General features: G+C 41.6%; 2 protein-coding genes and 1 long non-coding RNA gene across 4 annotated transcripts; 1 reads left to right on the forward strand and 2 right to left on the reverse strand.

The window, feature by feature from the left end:
- Positions 1-643: 643 nt before the first annotated feature.
- LOC148414702 (leukotriene B4 receptor 1-like) lies at positions 644-5134 on the reverse strand. Its single transcript, XM_088430271.1, has 5 exons — positions 5052-5134; positions 2915-3494; positions 1745-1945; positions 1620-1663; positions 644-1163 (listed from the first exon to the last, which is right to left on the reverse strand). The coding sequence occupies exons 1-5, from the start codon at positions 5060-5062 to the stop codon at positions 920-922; spliced, it is 1080 nt and encodes a 359-aa protein (XP_088286397.1). The 5' UTR covers positions 5063-5134; the 3' UTR covers positions 644-919.
- LOC148414703 (uncharacterized) lies at positions 1009-18457 on the forward strand. Its single transcript, XR_015867507.1, has 5 exons — positions 1009-1197; positions 10432-10575; positions 10676-10768; positions 10842-10931; positions 17294-18457. It is a non-coding gene; the product is annotated as an uncharacterized LOC148414703 (long non-coding RNA).
- On the reverse strand, positions 6435-13832 carry nfatc4 (nuclear factor of activated T cells 4). Of its 2 annotated transcripts, XM_088430270.1 has the most exons (14): positions 13433-13832; positions 10998-11167; positions 10421-10924; positions 9823-9974; positions 9515-9683; positions 9292-9392; positions 9052-9153; positions 8799-8986; positions 8589-8729; positions 8411-8466; positions 7770-7896; positions 7593-7698; positions 6994-7508; positions 6435-6706 (listed from the first exon to the last, which is right to left on the reverse strand). In XM_088430270.1, the coding sequence occupies exons 1-14, from the start codon at positions 13575-13577 to the stop codon at positions 6636-6638; spliced, it is 2547 nt and encodes an 848-aa protein (XP_088286396.1). In that variant the 5' UTR covers positions 13578-13832; the 3' UTR covers positions 6435-6635. The 2 variants fall into 2 exon arrangements, with proteins under 2 accessions (XP_088286396.1, XP_088286395.1); XM_088430269.1 differs by having other exon boundaries at positions 6994-7698.
- Positions 18458-18545: the final 88 nt, after the last annotated feature.

Genomic DNA, 18545 nt, shown 5'->3' on the forward strand with positions numbered 1-18545 from the left:
TATCTTACTGATCGCCAGCTTATTAGTTTTTCTCCACTATCGTGTTTATTTTGTATCTGCAAAATAAAATGCAAAGACAGGAGACATTACTGGAAAGGCTGAGATGTCCCGTATTGAGAACGCTTGAACTATGTAGGATAGCTCCACTAAGTCAAAAGATATAAATCAAGAACTAATGTCCACTACAGTGGGAACAAATAAATAGGCTGGTTTTCAGGAAGATATTATTACTTATTGTGTTGTATCCTACAGTACTTGATCATTTTCAACGTTCAGGTAATGTGGCTCAGCTTGTGAATGTCACATGGCCAAACCCACAAAATAGGTATGATTGCTTGTTACCTAACCTGAATTTCAGCTGACAGTAAGTGGGAAAATGTGACAGAGAATAACAAATAGGCCATTTTTACTGTTTAAAATGGCTAAGTGTACTAGTAATGTTCATTCATGCTCATGCTCTGCAATTTTGTTCAGTTTATAACAAGCCTGCATGGATAAACGGTAGCGTTGAATAACGTGATCCCAGTAGATAGCGACATTGAAATTTGGATCTGTTGTGCCGTCTGACCTTTCTACTTACTGAAAATGCTTAATGAGTTGCCATGCACATTGTCTGCCTTTGTGTCTTAAGTGTGGTGCACCAGTATTTCCCAACATTTATTGAGTCAAGACACATATCAAGAAAAATCTCACAGCTCACCACTAAACGAAAATGCCCAAATTACAGTGTTCAGTAAAACATATAACTCACATATATTGTAATCAATTAGTAAAATTGGGTAATATCCCAAGGCACACATCTCAATAGTTGGAAATGAATGAAGTACAAAAAAAGTCAGTTTGAATCAGTCATTACTCCACAAGGCAATGTCCAAATGTTCTCTCCATTCAAGCATGTCATTTCCTTCAGGGCTCCTCATCATCTGTTTTGTGCCGACGACGAGGTTGTGCCAGAGTCCACGTTACTGAGCGTCACATCCTTGTTCCGCTTGGTGGCCATCTGATCCAGTGAGGTCCCCTCGAAGAGGCGCGCCATGAAGCCCAATCCGTTCTTCTTGATGTACGATTTGCCGGCGAAGGTGTACAGGACCGGGTTGGCGCAGCTACTGATGAAGGCCAGGGCCGACGTGATGGCGCGACTCGTCTGGTAGATGTGATCCAAGCTACGGGGAAACGCAGACGCTTGTGAGGACAAAGGTAAGCAACGCTCCGATGTTATTGAAGGGTACGCCAGACACATACAGTATGAGGTTTTTGGCAAACAATTGAGTTATTTTACTATTTAGTATTTTTCAAAGGTGGGTATTTTTTTTTTTGTTTGTGGGGTGGAGCATCTTTTACATTCCCATCGGTATGCAACAAACTAATTTGGCTATATTATCATACATCAACATTCTTACAAAGAAAGTAGAATTTGTGGGCCAGATTTTACAAAAACAAAACCACGTGTGCGTCACAGACTGACTGCTCTCAAAATCACACCATCCTTCTCACTACAAAATGTAATATCAACAGCGGCCAGAGGCAGCGCCAAAAACAAGGATCAAGCCAAACAAAGCTCAAATGAATGAACTGTTAAACTAAATCAGTTCCAAAACATTATTTTCTTTTTAACTCACATTTCTCGTCTGGGTGACCCCTCTGTGTACCACTCGGCTGCCACCTTGGACCAGACAAAAACACAATCACGCAAACAGATTAACCATTGAGGATGGACAATCGAAGTAAAGGCTGCTGGGCAAACCTGTATCATGTTGATGACGTGGTAGGGCAACCAGAAGAGACAGAACATCACCACAATCGCCAGGATGAGTTTTTCGCTGCGGACCTTCCGGCGGAATTTGGTCTGTCTCAGGCGTCTTAAAATGAGCACGTAGCTAGTGATGATGACGGCGTAAGGCAGGATGAAGCCTGCTACTGTCTCCAAGGAGTACTGGAATCTCACCTGCAAACAGTGATGGTGTTGACGCCAGAATTGAAGTCCGAATTTTGACTTTGTTAGAATTCCCAAGTTTAAGCCAGAATCCTCACTTTGTTCTCTGTCACAATTCTGACTGGCGAAAGTTTGGACTTCAATGTCAGAAGTCTGAGAATAAAGTCAAAATTCTGACTTTACTGTGAAAATTTGGGCTAATTTGAATGTTGATGTATTTTTGGTTTTCATTAGTGGGAAAGCAAATTAGCGTCAGTGAAGGAAAAAAAGCAGGATTCTCACTTGTATCTCAGAATCCTGAATATATTAAGAGGATGTATTCTTAGCCCGAATTTTGTCTCTAAAGTGTAAATTCAGACTTCAAAATTAGTATTCTCACTGAGAATTCAGATTTTTGCAAGAATTCTCTGAGAATATATTCAGAATCCTGAGTTAAAAGTGAGAATTCTACCAACTTTTGTTAAAATTACTGGCCCTAATACATTAAAATTGTGTATAGCAAACAAAAATAATGTCAGCTTTCGATTTGTCAGAAATTAATCAGAATTTTCTCTTTAAATCCCAAATTTATTCTCAGATTTATGACTTTGAGAGTTCTCAATTTATCACAAAAGTAAGAGTTCTGCCTTCAAAGTCAGAATGCTGACCATGTAGACTCATTTTAAACTCAAAGTTTTGACTATAAAGTCTGAATTTTGTCTTCAAATCAGAATCCGTAGAATAAAGTTAAAATCCTGCTCTAAAAGTGATCCTCCTGCCAACTTTTCATTTATTTTTTTGATGGCCCTAATCTGCTTCTGTAGTAATGTGTGGAAAAACAAACGTTTGTCCACTTTCAAAGTCTGGCACAAAAATCAAACATAATTTGAAGACTTAAAACTTTTTAAAGTTTCCTAATGACACAGGCCACTTTCAACTAAGACAAAAATTTCATCATAACGAAGAAACTTGTCTGGTATGCCAGAGTGAGAGGATGCTTACATATCGAGGCAACGTATGGTTAGGCGCGCACACGTGTCGCGTCTTGTTCCGGTCGTCTTTGTCTTCTCGTACATCTCGGAAAATTAGCGAGGGCAGCGAACTGACGGCCACCAGCAGCCACATGCCCAAGATGATGCGGCGAACCACCTTCCTGGTGAGCCTGGCCGACATCCTGCGGGGTAGCACCACCACCACTAGCCGGTGCATACTCATCAGTGTGATGAGGAAGATGGAGGCGTACATGTTGACGTTGCACAGGTAGAAGAGACCTTTGCACATGGCCGTGCCGAACACCCACGTCTGCTTGGCCAGGTAGACTATGAAGAAGATGGTGAGCGCCATGAGGAAGCCGTCGGCGCAGGCCAGGTTGAGGATGAGCAGAGTGGTGACGGAGCGGCGGCGTGCACGAGCCAGGATGCTCCACACGATGAAGAGGTTGCCGGGCACGCCCAGCAGGAAGACTAGACTCAGGATGAGGGCCCCGATTGTGGTGGAGTAGTCGTTGCTCACCACGCTGTCGTCTTCGAGGTTCTCGTCTTCGGCCATGGAGCGCCTGGCCACCTCGCTCAGGTTGTTCATGCTGGAAAGAGAGGAAATAGAGATGGGTGGTAGCCTTATTCGGTTGGATGCCATTTAGTTCCACAGGGTTCAATTTTAGGGCCCCTGTCTTTTTTCATTGTATTTGCTACACTGGGTTTAGTTTCAAGAAAGCATGGTGTTTCCTTTACTGCAATGCAGATGGCCAGCAGATCTTTGTCCCGTTACGTAAAACGGACCTTTTCTTCTTATAGCTACTTTTGTTCTGTCTGGAGAACATTAAAATGTGGATGGTAGTGGTCCTCTTGTATTTCAATTAAAAAAAAAAAGTTATAGTCCCAGTGGCCCTTGAACATCTCAGCCCCCCTGGTGAAATCATTGTCAAAATCTGGATTATAAATTGGACGGTGTTTATAAAATGGACTGGAAAACTCATTGTCAACAAAGAAACAAATCTTCAGTTTATGTTTATTATGGTGAAGCCTTGTGGAAAAAATGGAAGTATTTTGCCTGAAGAAAGACTGCATTCCCCTTGACGACCAGTGCAATAAATTTCCGAGATTGACACATGGCATGTCATCGCATGGTGGAACTGCCAACTATCAATCTGATGTATATTTTATTGGTACCATGCAAATTTACTATGGCTAACATTCGCATTATCATTTTTGATTAGAAGATCACATGCATACCTTGAAAGTCTTTGAGCTCAGTGGACAATGCTGATCCTTAATTGTCTTTTTATACATGTAGCCTCTTTGTTTCGTCTCCTTGGGCAAAACTTTTATTTATTTGGTTGTTTTTGAAGCTCCAGTTCTGACATCCTTTCTCTGGCACCCCACATTTTAAATGTTTCTGTAAGACGATTTAACCTCATTTTACATTTATTTTACCTTTTGGATTTTATTTTTTTGTTTTTCAAAGTTGGTTCCAGGAATGATTTTTCACACAGTTTTTACTTGCAATCGTATGCGATTCTTTTTTTTAACAGCTTGTTGACATGGTATTTAGCTAGCATTCTGACTTTGTGGTCTGTGTTTTCACCGGATGCTATTCTAGATTTATCTTCAATACTGTGATATCAGTCTTCCTGACTGCTTTACAGTATTGTACATAGACAAACAGCCTGACGCAGCTTCACAACTATTCGTGCAGCCAACCGGTTTAGCTCGGCATGCTAAAACACGCAGCCTCGCAGATTTCACTACAAAATTGCCTGTTGCTAACATTGGACATGTGGTGAGGCTTTAAAATAGAAGCATTAAATTTGTAGTCACAATGAAAACCTTAAATTGGAATAAACTATAACCTACAAAATAATAACACGTTTTTTTTTAAAAGTTAAACTCCAAATTAGACCATAATGACCTAATTAAATATCGGAGAAAAAAAAATACAAAAAAAACTCTAGATTTTCTCATAAATTATTGATAAAAATCACTCCGATGACAAGGTATGATGTGGCCCCAACAAAATGTGGTCAAACCTTTGGTAATATTAACCAAATCAAAAGAAAGTCAAAGAAGCAACCACTGTTTATGGAGATATGTACAAGGCCAAAGTTCTGTAGGTGCACAGAGTTCTGATAATGGTTACTGACCTTTTCAGCATGCGATTTCGAAGTTTGAATGAAAGTATTCCACTTGTCTTGGTCCTTGCGTCTTCTGTTCCTTTGTGGGACTTACCATGTCACGGCACTCCATCATCAAGTGAATCACACCCTACACACTCACACTCACTCATACACACACATGCTGTAACATGCACGCAGGCGTGTACACTTCTCTTTTCCTGTAAAGATTTTCTACTCATCATGATGTTATTCTTCTTGCTCAACTTTTATTCACTTGTCAGTAAATATGTTTTTTTACATATATGAAGTGAAGTTGAAGGCATACTACTAAAGAAAAATCTTTTAGAAACTCAGTTGTCAAGCCTTAGTGACAGTAAAGATTTGTATTGAAAATATCAAGGCCAGGAATACAATACAAATAAATGAAATATGTTAAGTATAGGAATTGGATTTACATCATCTTCCATTATTGCCCAAAAGTGTGTTTTTTTTTTCTCTTTTTAGCTTGTCCTTAAATGCCACAAGAGGGCGCCAAAAGCACTCTCATTACAAAAGTAGTACTCGGTGCCAGCATCAGGTTTTGATAAAAACACATAAGCACATAACTGGAAGTTGTATTTTTTTTTACAGTTTCCTACTGATTGATGTACAGTACGCCGTATTTGTATGTCGGAACATCTTTCACTTTGGTAACTCAAAAGTCATCCACAATTTCGTTTTATTCATACACAAATTGGTCGAACATGTATGCTATGAAAGCTACAGTAAATTATTATTATCTCAATAGTGTCAAAGTTTGATCATTTTGAAGATATCTAATCAAAAAGATGGTCTATTGCTATTTACAAAAGTGCAGGTATTAAATGGATGATTAAAAAAAATGTTAATCTGATGACAACTATGCGTGCTACGTCAGTGTGACACATTCTTCATTTTTACTGCCTGAAGGGAAGCAATTGTAATTGGCACACGAAGCTTCCTTTTACACACCAACACGCAAACACACACACATTGGAGGTTTTCTATCATGATGGGGACATACTAATGACATAATGCATTTTCTAGCCCCTAACCTTAACCATCTCAACAGATTGCCAAACTCTAACCCTGACCTTAAGCTCAACCAAAATTCAATTCAACCCTAAACTCTAAGCAAGTCTTGACCCTCAAAAAGAGGTCTGAACTTGTGTGATCCACCAAAATGGTCCACATAAATGCAAGAGGTCCCCCCTAAAACTGTAAAACCTGGAATTTCATCCCCATCAAGGACACATGCGCACTCACAATTATTACATAATGGTGAGCAGAGAAAGCACACACTCACTTGTTTGAACAAGCCAGGAATTTTGCCTTTCCTCTAGGTACCCATGATAGCGCCATTTTAAATGATAAACAAACTCCACTCACGTTCATAGATAATTTATTTGCCAAAAAAGACATTACTTTCCCTTTATATATAAAATAAAAAAAAATCATACAGGTACAGGTACCTATGGAAAAAAATTGCATAGGAAATATGGATTCCTAGCAAGGAAACAGGATAAGTGGAGCAGGAAGTTGTGCTATATAGCGAGTGCATTGCAAAAAGAATGACGCCAAATGATGACATCATCAGTGTGGCTGCTCGTCCGAGTGTGAGGCGACCTGGTAAGACTGCAGGTCCTGCCCGATGTATTCAGACACTGTGGATCAAGAATGACAAGAAAAAGTGGTCATGATATAGTTTATAGATATTCTATCTATAAAGGGTCAGTATAAATCATACAAAAGTCTTGGGATAGGCAAGTACCGATATCAATTATTGGTATTGGACTGATACCTGGCCTTATAGAGCCATTGGAAAATACTAGTTAACTGTATGAACAGAAATGTTCAAATTCTTTGATTAAACCTCCTTGCGGGCAGTATTTGTGACACCCCTGGTTTAGTGTCTCTCACAATACAATTAATTTGAAGATCTCTCATTCACCTTCCTCAAATGTGATGGGTTGCATTGTCGTTGAGTTGAACTCCAGAGGACACTCCTGAATCTTGCCATTGCTCTCATCCCCGTGACCCATCCCCAGAACTCTTCCGGGGGGCTCCCAGCTCTCATAGTGGGAGTAAGGCACTGAACACATTTCCTGGTAAGCGCTCGGATTTGTTGGAGGGGAGGGACACATCTCCTGAGGATAAGTAGAGCCCTGAGGATATGGTGGGGTGGGAACAGGAGGCAGAGGGGATGTGGAAATCGGGCTGCTGGCTGGGAAAGGGCTAAGAGAGGAAGAGTGGGAGGGAGAGGGAGAGGAGGACAGGTAGGGTGAGTCTAGCCAAGGGGAAGGGGACGGTGGCTGTGGACCGCGGAGGTACAGCGGTGGAAGGAGCTCAGTGAAACCAAGCTCCAGGTTCTCAAAACCAGGGTGATGCTCAGACACAGCGGAGGAGCTCATCCCACCAGGCTCCTCGGTCACAGTGTCAACGCCGTAATCGTCCTGGTATGCGAGGCTAGTGCAAGGAGGGGAGAAGGTAGATGGGTAGGGGGACAGGCGGAAGCCCAGGCCTGTCTGCTCTTTGGCCGTGGGGTCGCACCTCGCATTCATTCTGGACTGACCCCCCACCAAAGGACACACCACCCCTCCATCCAACGCCAGAGGCTGCGGCCGGGACACCAGCGGGTCCTGTTCCTTGAACATGACTGCAAGAAAAGTGACAAAGAACATTGAAGTACATGTTCTTCAGCAACATTTTCACAACATTGGTACTGACTGGGGACATATTTAAAGCAATGAGTGCTGCTCCTTTTCCTCTTTCCATTGGAGACGTAAAGATTGACTGGCACTGGACGAGAGACGGACTGGTCGCAGTAGGGCGGCACCCTCACGCACAGCAAACACTAATGGAAGAAACAACACATTGATGCCAAATGAAAGTCGTACTCATCCATCCTTCCACTTATCCAAGGTTGCTTGCAGGGTGAGCAATCTAAGCAGTGAAGCCCAGAATTACTCTCCCGAGCTACTTCATCCATCTCTACTAAGGGAAATTCCAGAACTTCTCCAGGACACCTAAAAGACTTGCTATAGCAGGTCCCTGGTAGTCCTCAGGATTTCCTCCTGGTGGGACATGCCCAAAACACCTCATCAGGAAGATCTTCAGGAGGCATCCCAATCAGGTGCCAAAGCCATTGAAATGTTTTTGCTCTAGATGTGGAGGAGCAGTGACTCTACTTTGACCCCCTTTTGGATACGTTTTCATCCTAAAGAAGAACCTGGAGGTCTTCTTTATAATAGCAAACTTCATTCTTTCATTCACGGCCCTTTTTTTCTTCTAGGGTAGCACCCCACCACCAGCCAATGCATACTCATCAGCCTTTGAGGGAAGAAAATTCAAAGACAGAAAAGGACTACCTCATTGCTGTTGTCACGTTCCACATGGGCTTCCTCTTCCCATTGAAGTTTACCCTCTAATTATTTGGAAGACAGAAAGAGGACAACATCTTTAACCTCAAGTGATTGTATCAAATTTCTTGGAAAACTTCCATCGTTCACTGAGGACTCACAGAAATGGAAGTGACACTCTGCTCACCTGTGCTTCTCTCCATAAAAACAACCCGGGAGACAGCCATAAAGTTGGTTCCGCTCAGCAGCAGCTCCTCGCCGCCCTCCACTGAACAGGAAGTGAGACTGACTGACTCTATGACAGGCAACTCCTGTGCTGACCGTTGGGCTGCAGTGGACACAACCCAAATCAAGACTCTGTTTCAAAACTGCGAGCTACATGGGGGCGACCACTCACAGCATTCGATGGGCAGTGAAGCCACCTGCAGGGCCAGCACCCGACCAGGTGGGACAGCATGGGGTACCATAGGGAGGTGGGTGCGGAAAACCAATCGAACGCGTGTGTTCTTCCTCCCGACATCGGTTTCGCCCTTCCTCAGTTCAATGTCCGAGTTCCTCAGTTTGAGAATCCCAGCGCAGTCGATGCTGCAGTTTTTAACATTGTGATTTTCTGCCATGTAATCTTTCAAACAGAAGCTCAGTCTACTCACAGTGCGGTCATGTGGTTCTCAGGGTTGAGGGGGATGTCCAGTACTTTTGTTCCCGCCTGGATGTTCTCATGACTGGTGGTGCCCACCATTTTGCCTGTCACCCTGAAAAGAGGGGAAATCGCAGAGAGAGAAACCAAAAAGTTAATTCCTGTTACATGGTTCTACAGTTTGTTGACACCTCCAAATCTTAATTGTTTTTTAGGTGAGCTCATTATCGTATTTCTGAAGACTCCATAGTACCTGTGTATCTGATAGAAGGGGTGTGGTCTGATGGAGCGATCGTCTGCAGTTCCCACAAAAACCTGGAGAGAAAGCGATTTCCTCTCATTGTATCCGAATAGCTGTAAAGAGACAGGGTGAGATATTAAACCACAGCTGAGATGATCTGATGTTTAATATATAATGTATACCTCTTAGCATCATTAAAACTTAGCTCTTCTAGTGGCACCACTTGTAGTCTCACCTTTACAACCGGATGCCCGGTGGGAGTAGCCTTCACCGCTCCTCTGCTCCCTTCAGTTTCATAGTGAGCTCGATGATGGGGCCGCGGTTGCACCTCGATACGCAGCTCATATTGATCAAACTGGGCAGGCAGGGGCCAATCGAGTGGTGGCAGGGCATTGGACCTGCATGTGTTGACATGACAAGGTTACACTAACATCTTCAGTGGAACATCAGATTTGGACACCCTTTAGGCCTAATGTTAAACTGCGGTTTAAGTGAAATGGGCCCCCCAAGTGAAGGGTTTCCCTAATGACTCCTTGCCTGAAGAGAGGACTATGGGCGTTGGCTCTGGTTCGACCCCAAGCCAGAGCAGGGGGAACCGAGAGATAATCCATGCTCATCGAAAGTGGCTCCCTCCTAGTCTGCAGGGTTTCTGGTTGCTGTTGCCCAGGTGCCTGCTCCTGATCCCTTGGAGACAACTGCAGGGAATTAGAAGTCATATTTAGAAGTTTCTCAGGTGGTTTCATATGGCATCTTGGAAGTTTGGCTTTAAAAAATAGATTAAGCGATTTAAGTTTCAAATCGGCATCTTGAGAAGTATTCAAGGAATCTAATGGTTTAGGGTTGGGGTCAATTAGGAGTTCGATAGGTTTGGTTTCCTAACAGGGTTTTGAGCACACTTGAGTCAAATGATTAACCCATCAGCAAGCTCTGGGAGACGTGATAACAATCTTGATCCTTTGAATCAGCTGCCTTGTAAGAGAAACATCTAAAACAAGCTGGATACCAGCTTTCAAGGAATGGAGCTTGACACCAAATGTTAAAATCAGTGTTTCGGGTTCCTCAGGGTTTCTGATAGTGTTAGCTTTGAGCAGGGTTTAACATGGGCGAAGCTACAACTATTTAATCATATGAGTTCTTGTACCTGGTCCATAGATGTCTTCCTTGTTTTTTGTGGAACACTGAGCTCACAGCCAGGTGAAGCTTGTGACAAAAGACCGGATTCTCCTCCTTCCAAGACGCCCCCTTGCATCTCCTCAGAGTAACTGCCCCTGCGGGACGAGCAAGGGGACGCCAGGGGTGAGTTCCTCCGCTTCTTTCCTCCAGGCGAGGTCGGCCGGGATGATGGCGAGAGTCCGAAATGGAGTGTGGCTTCGCTGAGTTCCTCTTCTTCCACCAGCAGGGAGTCGCAGCTGGATGCCGGACTCAGCCAGCCACGGGACGAGGGGCTGGAGGCTGGGCTGGGGCTGAGCGAGCCAGGGCACCTGTCTCGGTAGGTGAAGGGGTCCAGCAGGGGGAGATAGAGGCGCTCCCGGTCCCACCTACTGCCGCACTCGACGTCCCAGGATAGGTCGGGCGTTGGCTCGTCCTCAGGCGAGATGGTAGTGATCTGGATGCTGGGACACTCCACCACGCGGGACTCTGAAACCTGACAGGTATTTTCTTTGACTGGTTTGTTTGTTTTTTTTTTTTTACATTGAAATTTTGCTAAGTCTTCTCACTTGAACGGAGCGTGCTGGCAGGCTCTCATAGGTCCCGCTGAATTCTCTTGCGGGTACCCGCCGTGGAGGTGGGGAATGCATCCCGGCCCGAGGATTTGTAGAGGGTGGAGGGCTGGGGATGTTGAAGGGGGAACGCTCCGCATGAGAAGTGGCACAGTGGCTGTCTGTAACTGATTATTGAAGGTTCTCATCAGAAAACTGTGCAAACTCCATAGAAATTGAGAGCATTTATGGCGAAAACTTGAAGATAAAAAAGCTTTATTTGCAGTATTTTGTGGGGATGGTTATAGTCCGTATATATTTTCCCTCATGGTCAAGCGCACCATGACGACTACCCATTCTCAAAACATCCTGCATGAGAAAGCTTCATTATGTGTCCATTGAATGTTGTAAACATCATTATGTGGCAAGGTTATCCATTTCCATCATCGTTAGCCATGCTTCAATTTGACTTGGTTTGCTGGAAGCTAATTATTGCCATACGAGTGACTCACGCACTGTAAAAAATCTTTAGCAAGGTCTTTTCCGTTGAAAATTTGACTCTTTTTTTTTAATATGTTTTTAGGTCATTGATACAAAATGTTCAAATATGGAAAAAAACATTTAATCGCCAATTTAGGACATTGATATAGAGCTGCGGTGACGAGCTGAAGTTACCGTGCTAATCAGCTAAGTTCACAGTTTAAAGTAAATATTTGATAAGTATGATGTATATAATGTCTACAATGTCTGCAAGTTAGCCAAAACATTCAACAAATTGTGAAATAATATCACTTTAGACCACAGTAGTCAAACTCAAGTTAGTTTTTAAGAAGTATGTATGATCATTTTGAGGTAACCACAGAGCAACCATTTTGCTAATCTTGAATGGGGGGGCTTTTAATCTAACTATTTCACCAAAAAAGGAAAAACTGCAAAATAAATTATTGCTCAGTCATTGCCTGCTACCACCCTTTCACTCAAGTGAACAGTTTTTTTTTTAATGAAAACAGTTTTGTAGTAGAAAAAGGCCCCAAAATCTGGCTGCCCATGTCAAACTTCATTTTTATCAGATAAGTATAAATGTCCCATAAATAATAAGGCCCTTCTCATAATTCTGCATAGTCATATGGAAAGCATTTATTCAATAGCCATTATGCACACACGCTGCTTTTTTTTTTTTTTTTTGGGCCAAGTCAACAAAGGTCCACAGCACTCACGAGATGTTGAAATGTACTTTTGGCTCACGCAATGGTACTGCTAATTATCTTCTGCTAATGGTGATTATTTACACCATGACTTCCTGTCGTTTTGTTTTATTTTCATTTGGGGGGGGGGGGGCAACTTTGACGCACTTCAACTCAATTAAGGTGGGGAAGAAGAAAAGAAATGTTTCCTGGCAATAACAATATTTCCAAGTCATTAAAGCTGCAGCAGTACTGGAACATTGCATGTAAAAAAAAAAGAAAAAAAAACAAGTTTTAAAGAAACAGTACTGTACATGTGAAAAATACGTTTAAAAAATATATATAAAATATTGCTGCTAAAGAGTAAAATGAAACTAAAAAATGGAAAACCTAAAGTTAAAACCATGGAAAATAAATATGTATACAAATAAATCTCAAATTAAAAAATCATGATAATAGCAAAGTAAACAAGGGAAAGTCAACATTGAAAAAAAACAATTTTTAGAAATGCAAAGAAAAAATATGATGACTATAAATTACATACTATGTAGACTAGTAATGATTACCAATTATCTCACTTTTTTTCCAGAGTGATACTTGTGAGGAGCCACTGATACCAAGTACCGATGCCACTCGTACTTTGGATATACAAAATTTCCCCTCAAAATACAATGACAGACCATCTTACAGAAAGACCTACCTATTCCAGTATCACATTTTCTTAGAATTTCATGAAACTAATGGCATTTTTTAGGGATGGACGAGTGCTGGTATAAAGTGTCAAAATTGGCCTTATTTCCGTGTATCGTTACCCGGTATGGCAGCCGATACTGATATCGAACCCTTTCTCGGTGCTGTTTTACAATCATGAACTCAAAATTGCAGATTAGAAAAACAGAAAATTGCCATTAATTTCAAAGAAAATGTTGAAACAGATTACTGGCATGTCCATTCGTTTAAATAGACGAATATGATTTGAGGTACAAACGTTCTGAATTCCAAACGTGGTCATGCAATGAATCAAACTCATATCTCAAGGACGCCACTGTATTTGTGTGAGTATTTGCAGGGAGGTGGGGTGAGCGTGTGGAGGTTCCTCCCCACATGGCATCTGTTAACTCGCACGCATGCCTGATTAGAACCACATTGAGTCTGCATGCGCGCACACATGTAAACGTCCACCGCACACGCACATGCACATATGTTCCCATGGATGTCAGACCTCCCGGGGAGGTCTCCTTTCACATACGAGAAGCGCTTGGGACTGACCCACACCGCTGCTGCTGTCAGTAGGCTCTGCGGAGCCAGAACCGGAGCCGGAACCTTCCTCCTCCGGCCGTGTCGCGTCCTCCTCGAACACCAGCTTAAACTCGAACTCGCCCTCCTCCCAGCCGGAGCCCGGCGCGGCTCCCATCAGTCGAGGAGAGTTCCCCTCACCCTTAAAAAAAAGTTTTTCTTCTTCTGAGGAGAAAGGGGGGAGGGTTAGTTCTTTAAAAGCGCGTCATGGCGTAAACCGCCTCCGCTCTTGAAAGAACTTTCCCAAATGTCTTCTTCAAACTTGATGCCTCGCTCACGCCAAAGTTTTCTTTCTGTTTGTCCCAGTCAGTCTTTTCTTTCATCCTCACGTTTCACAGAAGAAGAGGAGAAGGAAGAGGAGGAGGGAGAAGAAGTTGATGAAATATTTTTGTCGTCCTTTACCCTTAATTGCCTCTGGGTGGGTTCTGCAGCTCCGTCGCTCGGTCCCCATAGGGTCCCCCTGCCTGTCAATCATCAGAAGACCACGCCCTCTCATCCTCACTTCCTCACATCCTCCTCCTCTCATCAAGTTTGCCGTGTGACCACCAGGGCCCTGAACGCATCACTTCCCCCCTTTTTTGGCTGTCCTTCTTCCTTAACCACCCCCCCTCCTTCCTTCTTTTTCTTCTCCCCCGTTCCCACTTTATGAGCCCCCCTACCTCCCTCCTCTCCGTCAGAGATCTGGTTCTCATTATCCGCTGCAGTCTGTCTGAGTCAGGAGACGAAAAACTTAAATAAACACCCCACTCTCCGGCTTAGACCAGCTCCCCGGACCCAGCCCCCTCACCGCTCGGATTCATCGGGAATCACGTCGCGCTACTCGAGGGGGTCTCGCCTGCCGGCACGCCCGAAATGCGACGGGAGTGTTCAGTCTAAAATTGTTCCTTAGGATTCCATTATTTGCCATAATCACCATAAATGTGATATGAAAAGTATACGAAAAACACTGAGAGGCTAAATATACAGTAAATATTGCATAATCCAAAAGCCTTCAAAAAGTCATAATACAATAAAAATGTCATAATACTCTAATTTTGACATAATAAACATATAAATATCTAGTGTTGTTAGTTTTGCTATTATCACATTTTTACAATTATTGTACATAGAGGGGGCAAAGGTTCCCCCACCAAAACATTTTTATATGTATAGATAGGGCTAATGCCACTGAACATTTTGAGGGTAAAGTAAATATATACTCATATTTGATGATGTTATGACCCTTTCAAAGTCAACCCAAGTTGGGCGATAATAAGGCCAGGCGAGTGAAAAATCCCCGGACAACAAGGGGTTACATTTCATGTTTCTAAGAGACTCCAGCTTTGGGTTTGTCTTTATGGTAACACATCAAAAGTTTTGTTTACAAAATAATCCCAAAATGGCTGCCTCCAACAAAAATGGCAGACATCCTGATTTGGTTAGTCATGGTTTGACACGTACAACATTTTAGGCTGTGAAGTCAGAATTAGCTTTTCAGTAAATGGCCGCTTCAAACTGAAATGGGAACTTGCATCTGTCTCCTGGATGAGATTCATTTAATTTGGTAATAATTGAACTAAATATGATAACACTTGGACATAACCCCAACAACAATTTTGATTAAAGTAACATATCAAAACCACCCTCAAACTTGTGCTTCCAACCAAAATGCCAGGCTTCCTGTGTATTTTTCCAGCATGCTTTCTCTTAGCCTTTTTGTGGGTCTTCTACTAAGTTTCATGCTACTAAGTGAATTGCCTTTGAGGGCTACATGCGACGTTACTGATTGTTGACTCCAGCTATCTCAAGTATCTATGATATGAGATCATTCAGAAAAAAAAAAACAGCTTGTTCTGAACTCATTCACTGCCATTGACGGATATAGACGTCAAAAAGCCAGTTTTACTGTGAATGGCTTAATTATTCTACTATACATGGCTCTCATATCAAAAGATAAAAATGCATTACTTACAATAACTGACTTCATAATTTTGTGGATGAACATTTAACTCATTCACTGCCAATGACAGCGCAGACGTCAAAGCTCCATTTTTTTACTAGTGATTGAGTTAAAATAGCTCACCAGTGATAGCTAAGTGAATTGCATCCCACGCAAACACATGAGATATAATTAAAAAACGCCAGAATGTCCTCTATTCAGCACACTAGGACTTAGTAGGCTTGCGCCAGTGAGTCAAAAGCTATACACCTCCCAAAAAAAAAGTACGCTACAGTGGACACGACTGAATAGGATGGCTCGCAAGAAGATAAGATTATATCATATTAACATCCAAAGGTCATTTGAGCAAATTTCAGAATTGTATATTAGAATGAATCTGTTCCCTTGGGGGGTGCTCAGTTTCAAAAGGCTTGTGATCTTTGTCGTATAACAATAATCCCTGAAATGGGCTGAGAACTGTTTTTGTTTTTGGACACTAATTGTGTGAGGTCTCTCAAAGCTGCTGCGGTCTTGCACTGTAACTTTCTGCAACACAACCAGGCATCATAATTGTTTGGAAGTTCCGCCAAATTCTCAAAACTAACCAGTGTGTTACATTTTGCCGAAAGAGGTCATCTTGCAAAGTGTGAAGATAATCATTTAATGGAGGCTTATATAATTTTCAGGAAGGACACGGTGAACTTATCCATCGTGGAAAGTTTGCTGTTCTCGGGTGTGAAAATGACATTTTGCCATGAAAGGAAGCAAGAATAATAAAGTGCCTAAAATGATCTTTTTCAGATTTTTCAGATGATGGCAGATAAAATGTTGCCAAAAAGACTGCTTTTAAGATTTGGTTTCATAATTGATGCTGATATTCCTCAAGGCTGATTCCTATAATTTGGCTTTGTATTCGGCAAGGGTCGCCCCCGGGTGGTGGACCACAGGAACGTGCTCCCACTGTGAATGTCAGCATCTGTTTTGCCTCCTTCAACTAGGATAGATTTTAATCTTCCATGGCCACTAGGTGGCACACACTAGTTTGGAAAAACTGTAAAATTATGATAATGGAGTCTTGGTTTATTATTGCTGATTGGTTTATTTTAAAAACTGAACAAAAGGAGTTTAAAAATCTGGTCTTTTTTTTTTAAAGATTTAGACCGTATTTCATTAAAAATGAATAAATTAAATTATACATTTCAAAAACTTGTAAATAAATGTGTTCTTAAAGACAGTAGGTTTTAAGTATAATCGTAGGTCTAGTTACCATTAAATTACCATTAAATTACATGGGGGTGGCACTAGTAAAAATGTAGTCTTTTTTTTTGAGAGAGTCTTCAAAAAAGAAAAAAATATTTTTTTTATGAAAAACATTCATTAAGAATTTTTTGTTTCTTTTCTTTTTTTAGATATATTTCAGAGAATTTTGTATCTTAACTTCTGGTATTCATTTTTTTGGGAAAAGTATTATTTTTTCCTTAAAGATTTCATTCATTTAAAACAAATCATACTTAGACAGACAAGTGACAAGTGACGCTAGTGAGAAAAAAATATTTTTAAAAATCACTTTTTGAGGAAACAATCATGTTATCCTATGGAGAACAAACAGATAAAGGTAAAAATATGTATTCCCCAAAAAGTTTTTAAAATTTTTTTTGACTGAAATAAATGATTCTTTAGAGTGTTTTTTGGGGGGAGGGGGGGGCAGTACAAACTACTCATTTTCTTAAAAAAAAGTTTTCAAGGAGGTCAAGTCAGAACCCTTGCAGTGTCATTACTTTCCTGTGTGTTCTGAAAAAGGTAGACCTGTTTTGCTCCATTTAAGTGTACAACATCAACCACAATTAAGCTTCATCTTATTGTTGTACTTAAGTGCATGTGCTTACTCCTCACTATTTATACTTTCTTGTTTACAGAAGCCATCAACACATGGCCCCGCCCTCTCATCTCACTGACAGCTGTTTGGTGACATCATGGACACCATCGGGCAGTCAGTAATGGAAAGCCGGCATCATTGTGATGGGACGTTTACTTTGCCCGGTTGGTCTGAGAACATGACGACTGGAACAAACCAACCACTTGGCGGCTTCTGCTACACGAGGCAAGACAACACCTTTGCAAAAACCACCAAGTTTATATTTCACGCTGATACATGTTCTCTGGAAAAAACACTCAAGCTGGTTTTATATACTGCTGGAAATTCCACTAAATTCCAATTGCCGCAGCCCCTTACTAAAGACATAGTTATTTTATAAAAATTCCTACTCTATTCTCATGAGAGCAGCACCCCTTTCCAACTGTTATATTTTGTAGGAAATCCCTCTAAACTCCCACAAGAGCAGACCCCTTTCAACTCAAAAAAGTGCACCATCGTTTTTGCTAGCAAGTCCTCCTAAATTCTCATGAGAACAGACCCTTTTCTATACACAACAGGGAAGCTACTATTCTCACGAGAACGTTGCTGTTTCTACAAGTGGAAGACATCTTTATTACTTCTTAAAGCCCTATATAAATTTCATATTTACCAGCTCATAGTTCGCAACATCTAAGTGATTCACTTTCTACAATTTTTTTACAATATCAACCTAAAATAGGTTGCCATTCGCACTATGTTGTCCTTAGGTGAGATTTGGTGCGTGACTGGTTGTTTTTCTCTGTGTGCCCTGCAATTGGCTAGCAACCAGTTCAGGGTGTCTCATGCCTACTGCCCAAAGTCAGCTGGGATAGGCACCAGCAAGCCTGCGACTCTTGTGAGGATAAGCGGTTCTAGAAACCGGATGGATGGATTTTGTAGGAAATTCTACTAATTCACTATAAAAACATGCCCTTTTCTAATCAAAACAGTGCTATGAAACTCTCATGACATGCCCTTTTCCTACTCACAAGGGTAGGAATTTTGATGGAATTCCTGAGAACATGCCCTTTTCTACTTAAAAGTAAATAATTAGACAAAGTGTGTTTATTGTTTTTATTGAAATGAGAAAAAAGGTTATATTTCTTACAACACTGATGCGGTGCACATGCTGGAAATCACAAAATGGCATAATACAAAAGTATTAATTAAAAAAAGGTACAACAGCCTTCGAAAACCAACAGAGCCCTTGATGATGTGATGATGTGATATATATATATATATATATATATATATATATATATATATATATATAT

Source organism: Hippichthys cyanospilos, chromosome 12 (assembly GCF_059441005.1).
Source record: "Hippichthys cyanospilos isolate Australia breed blue-spotted pipefish chromosome 12, RoL_Hcya_1.0, whole genome shotgun sequence".
Taxonomy (NCBI): domain Eukaryota; kingdom Metazoa; phylum Chordata; class Actinopteri; order Syngnathiformes; family Syngnathidae; genus Hippichthys; species Hippichthys cyanospilos.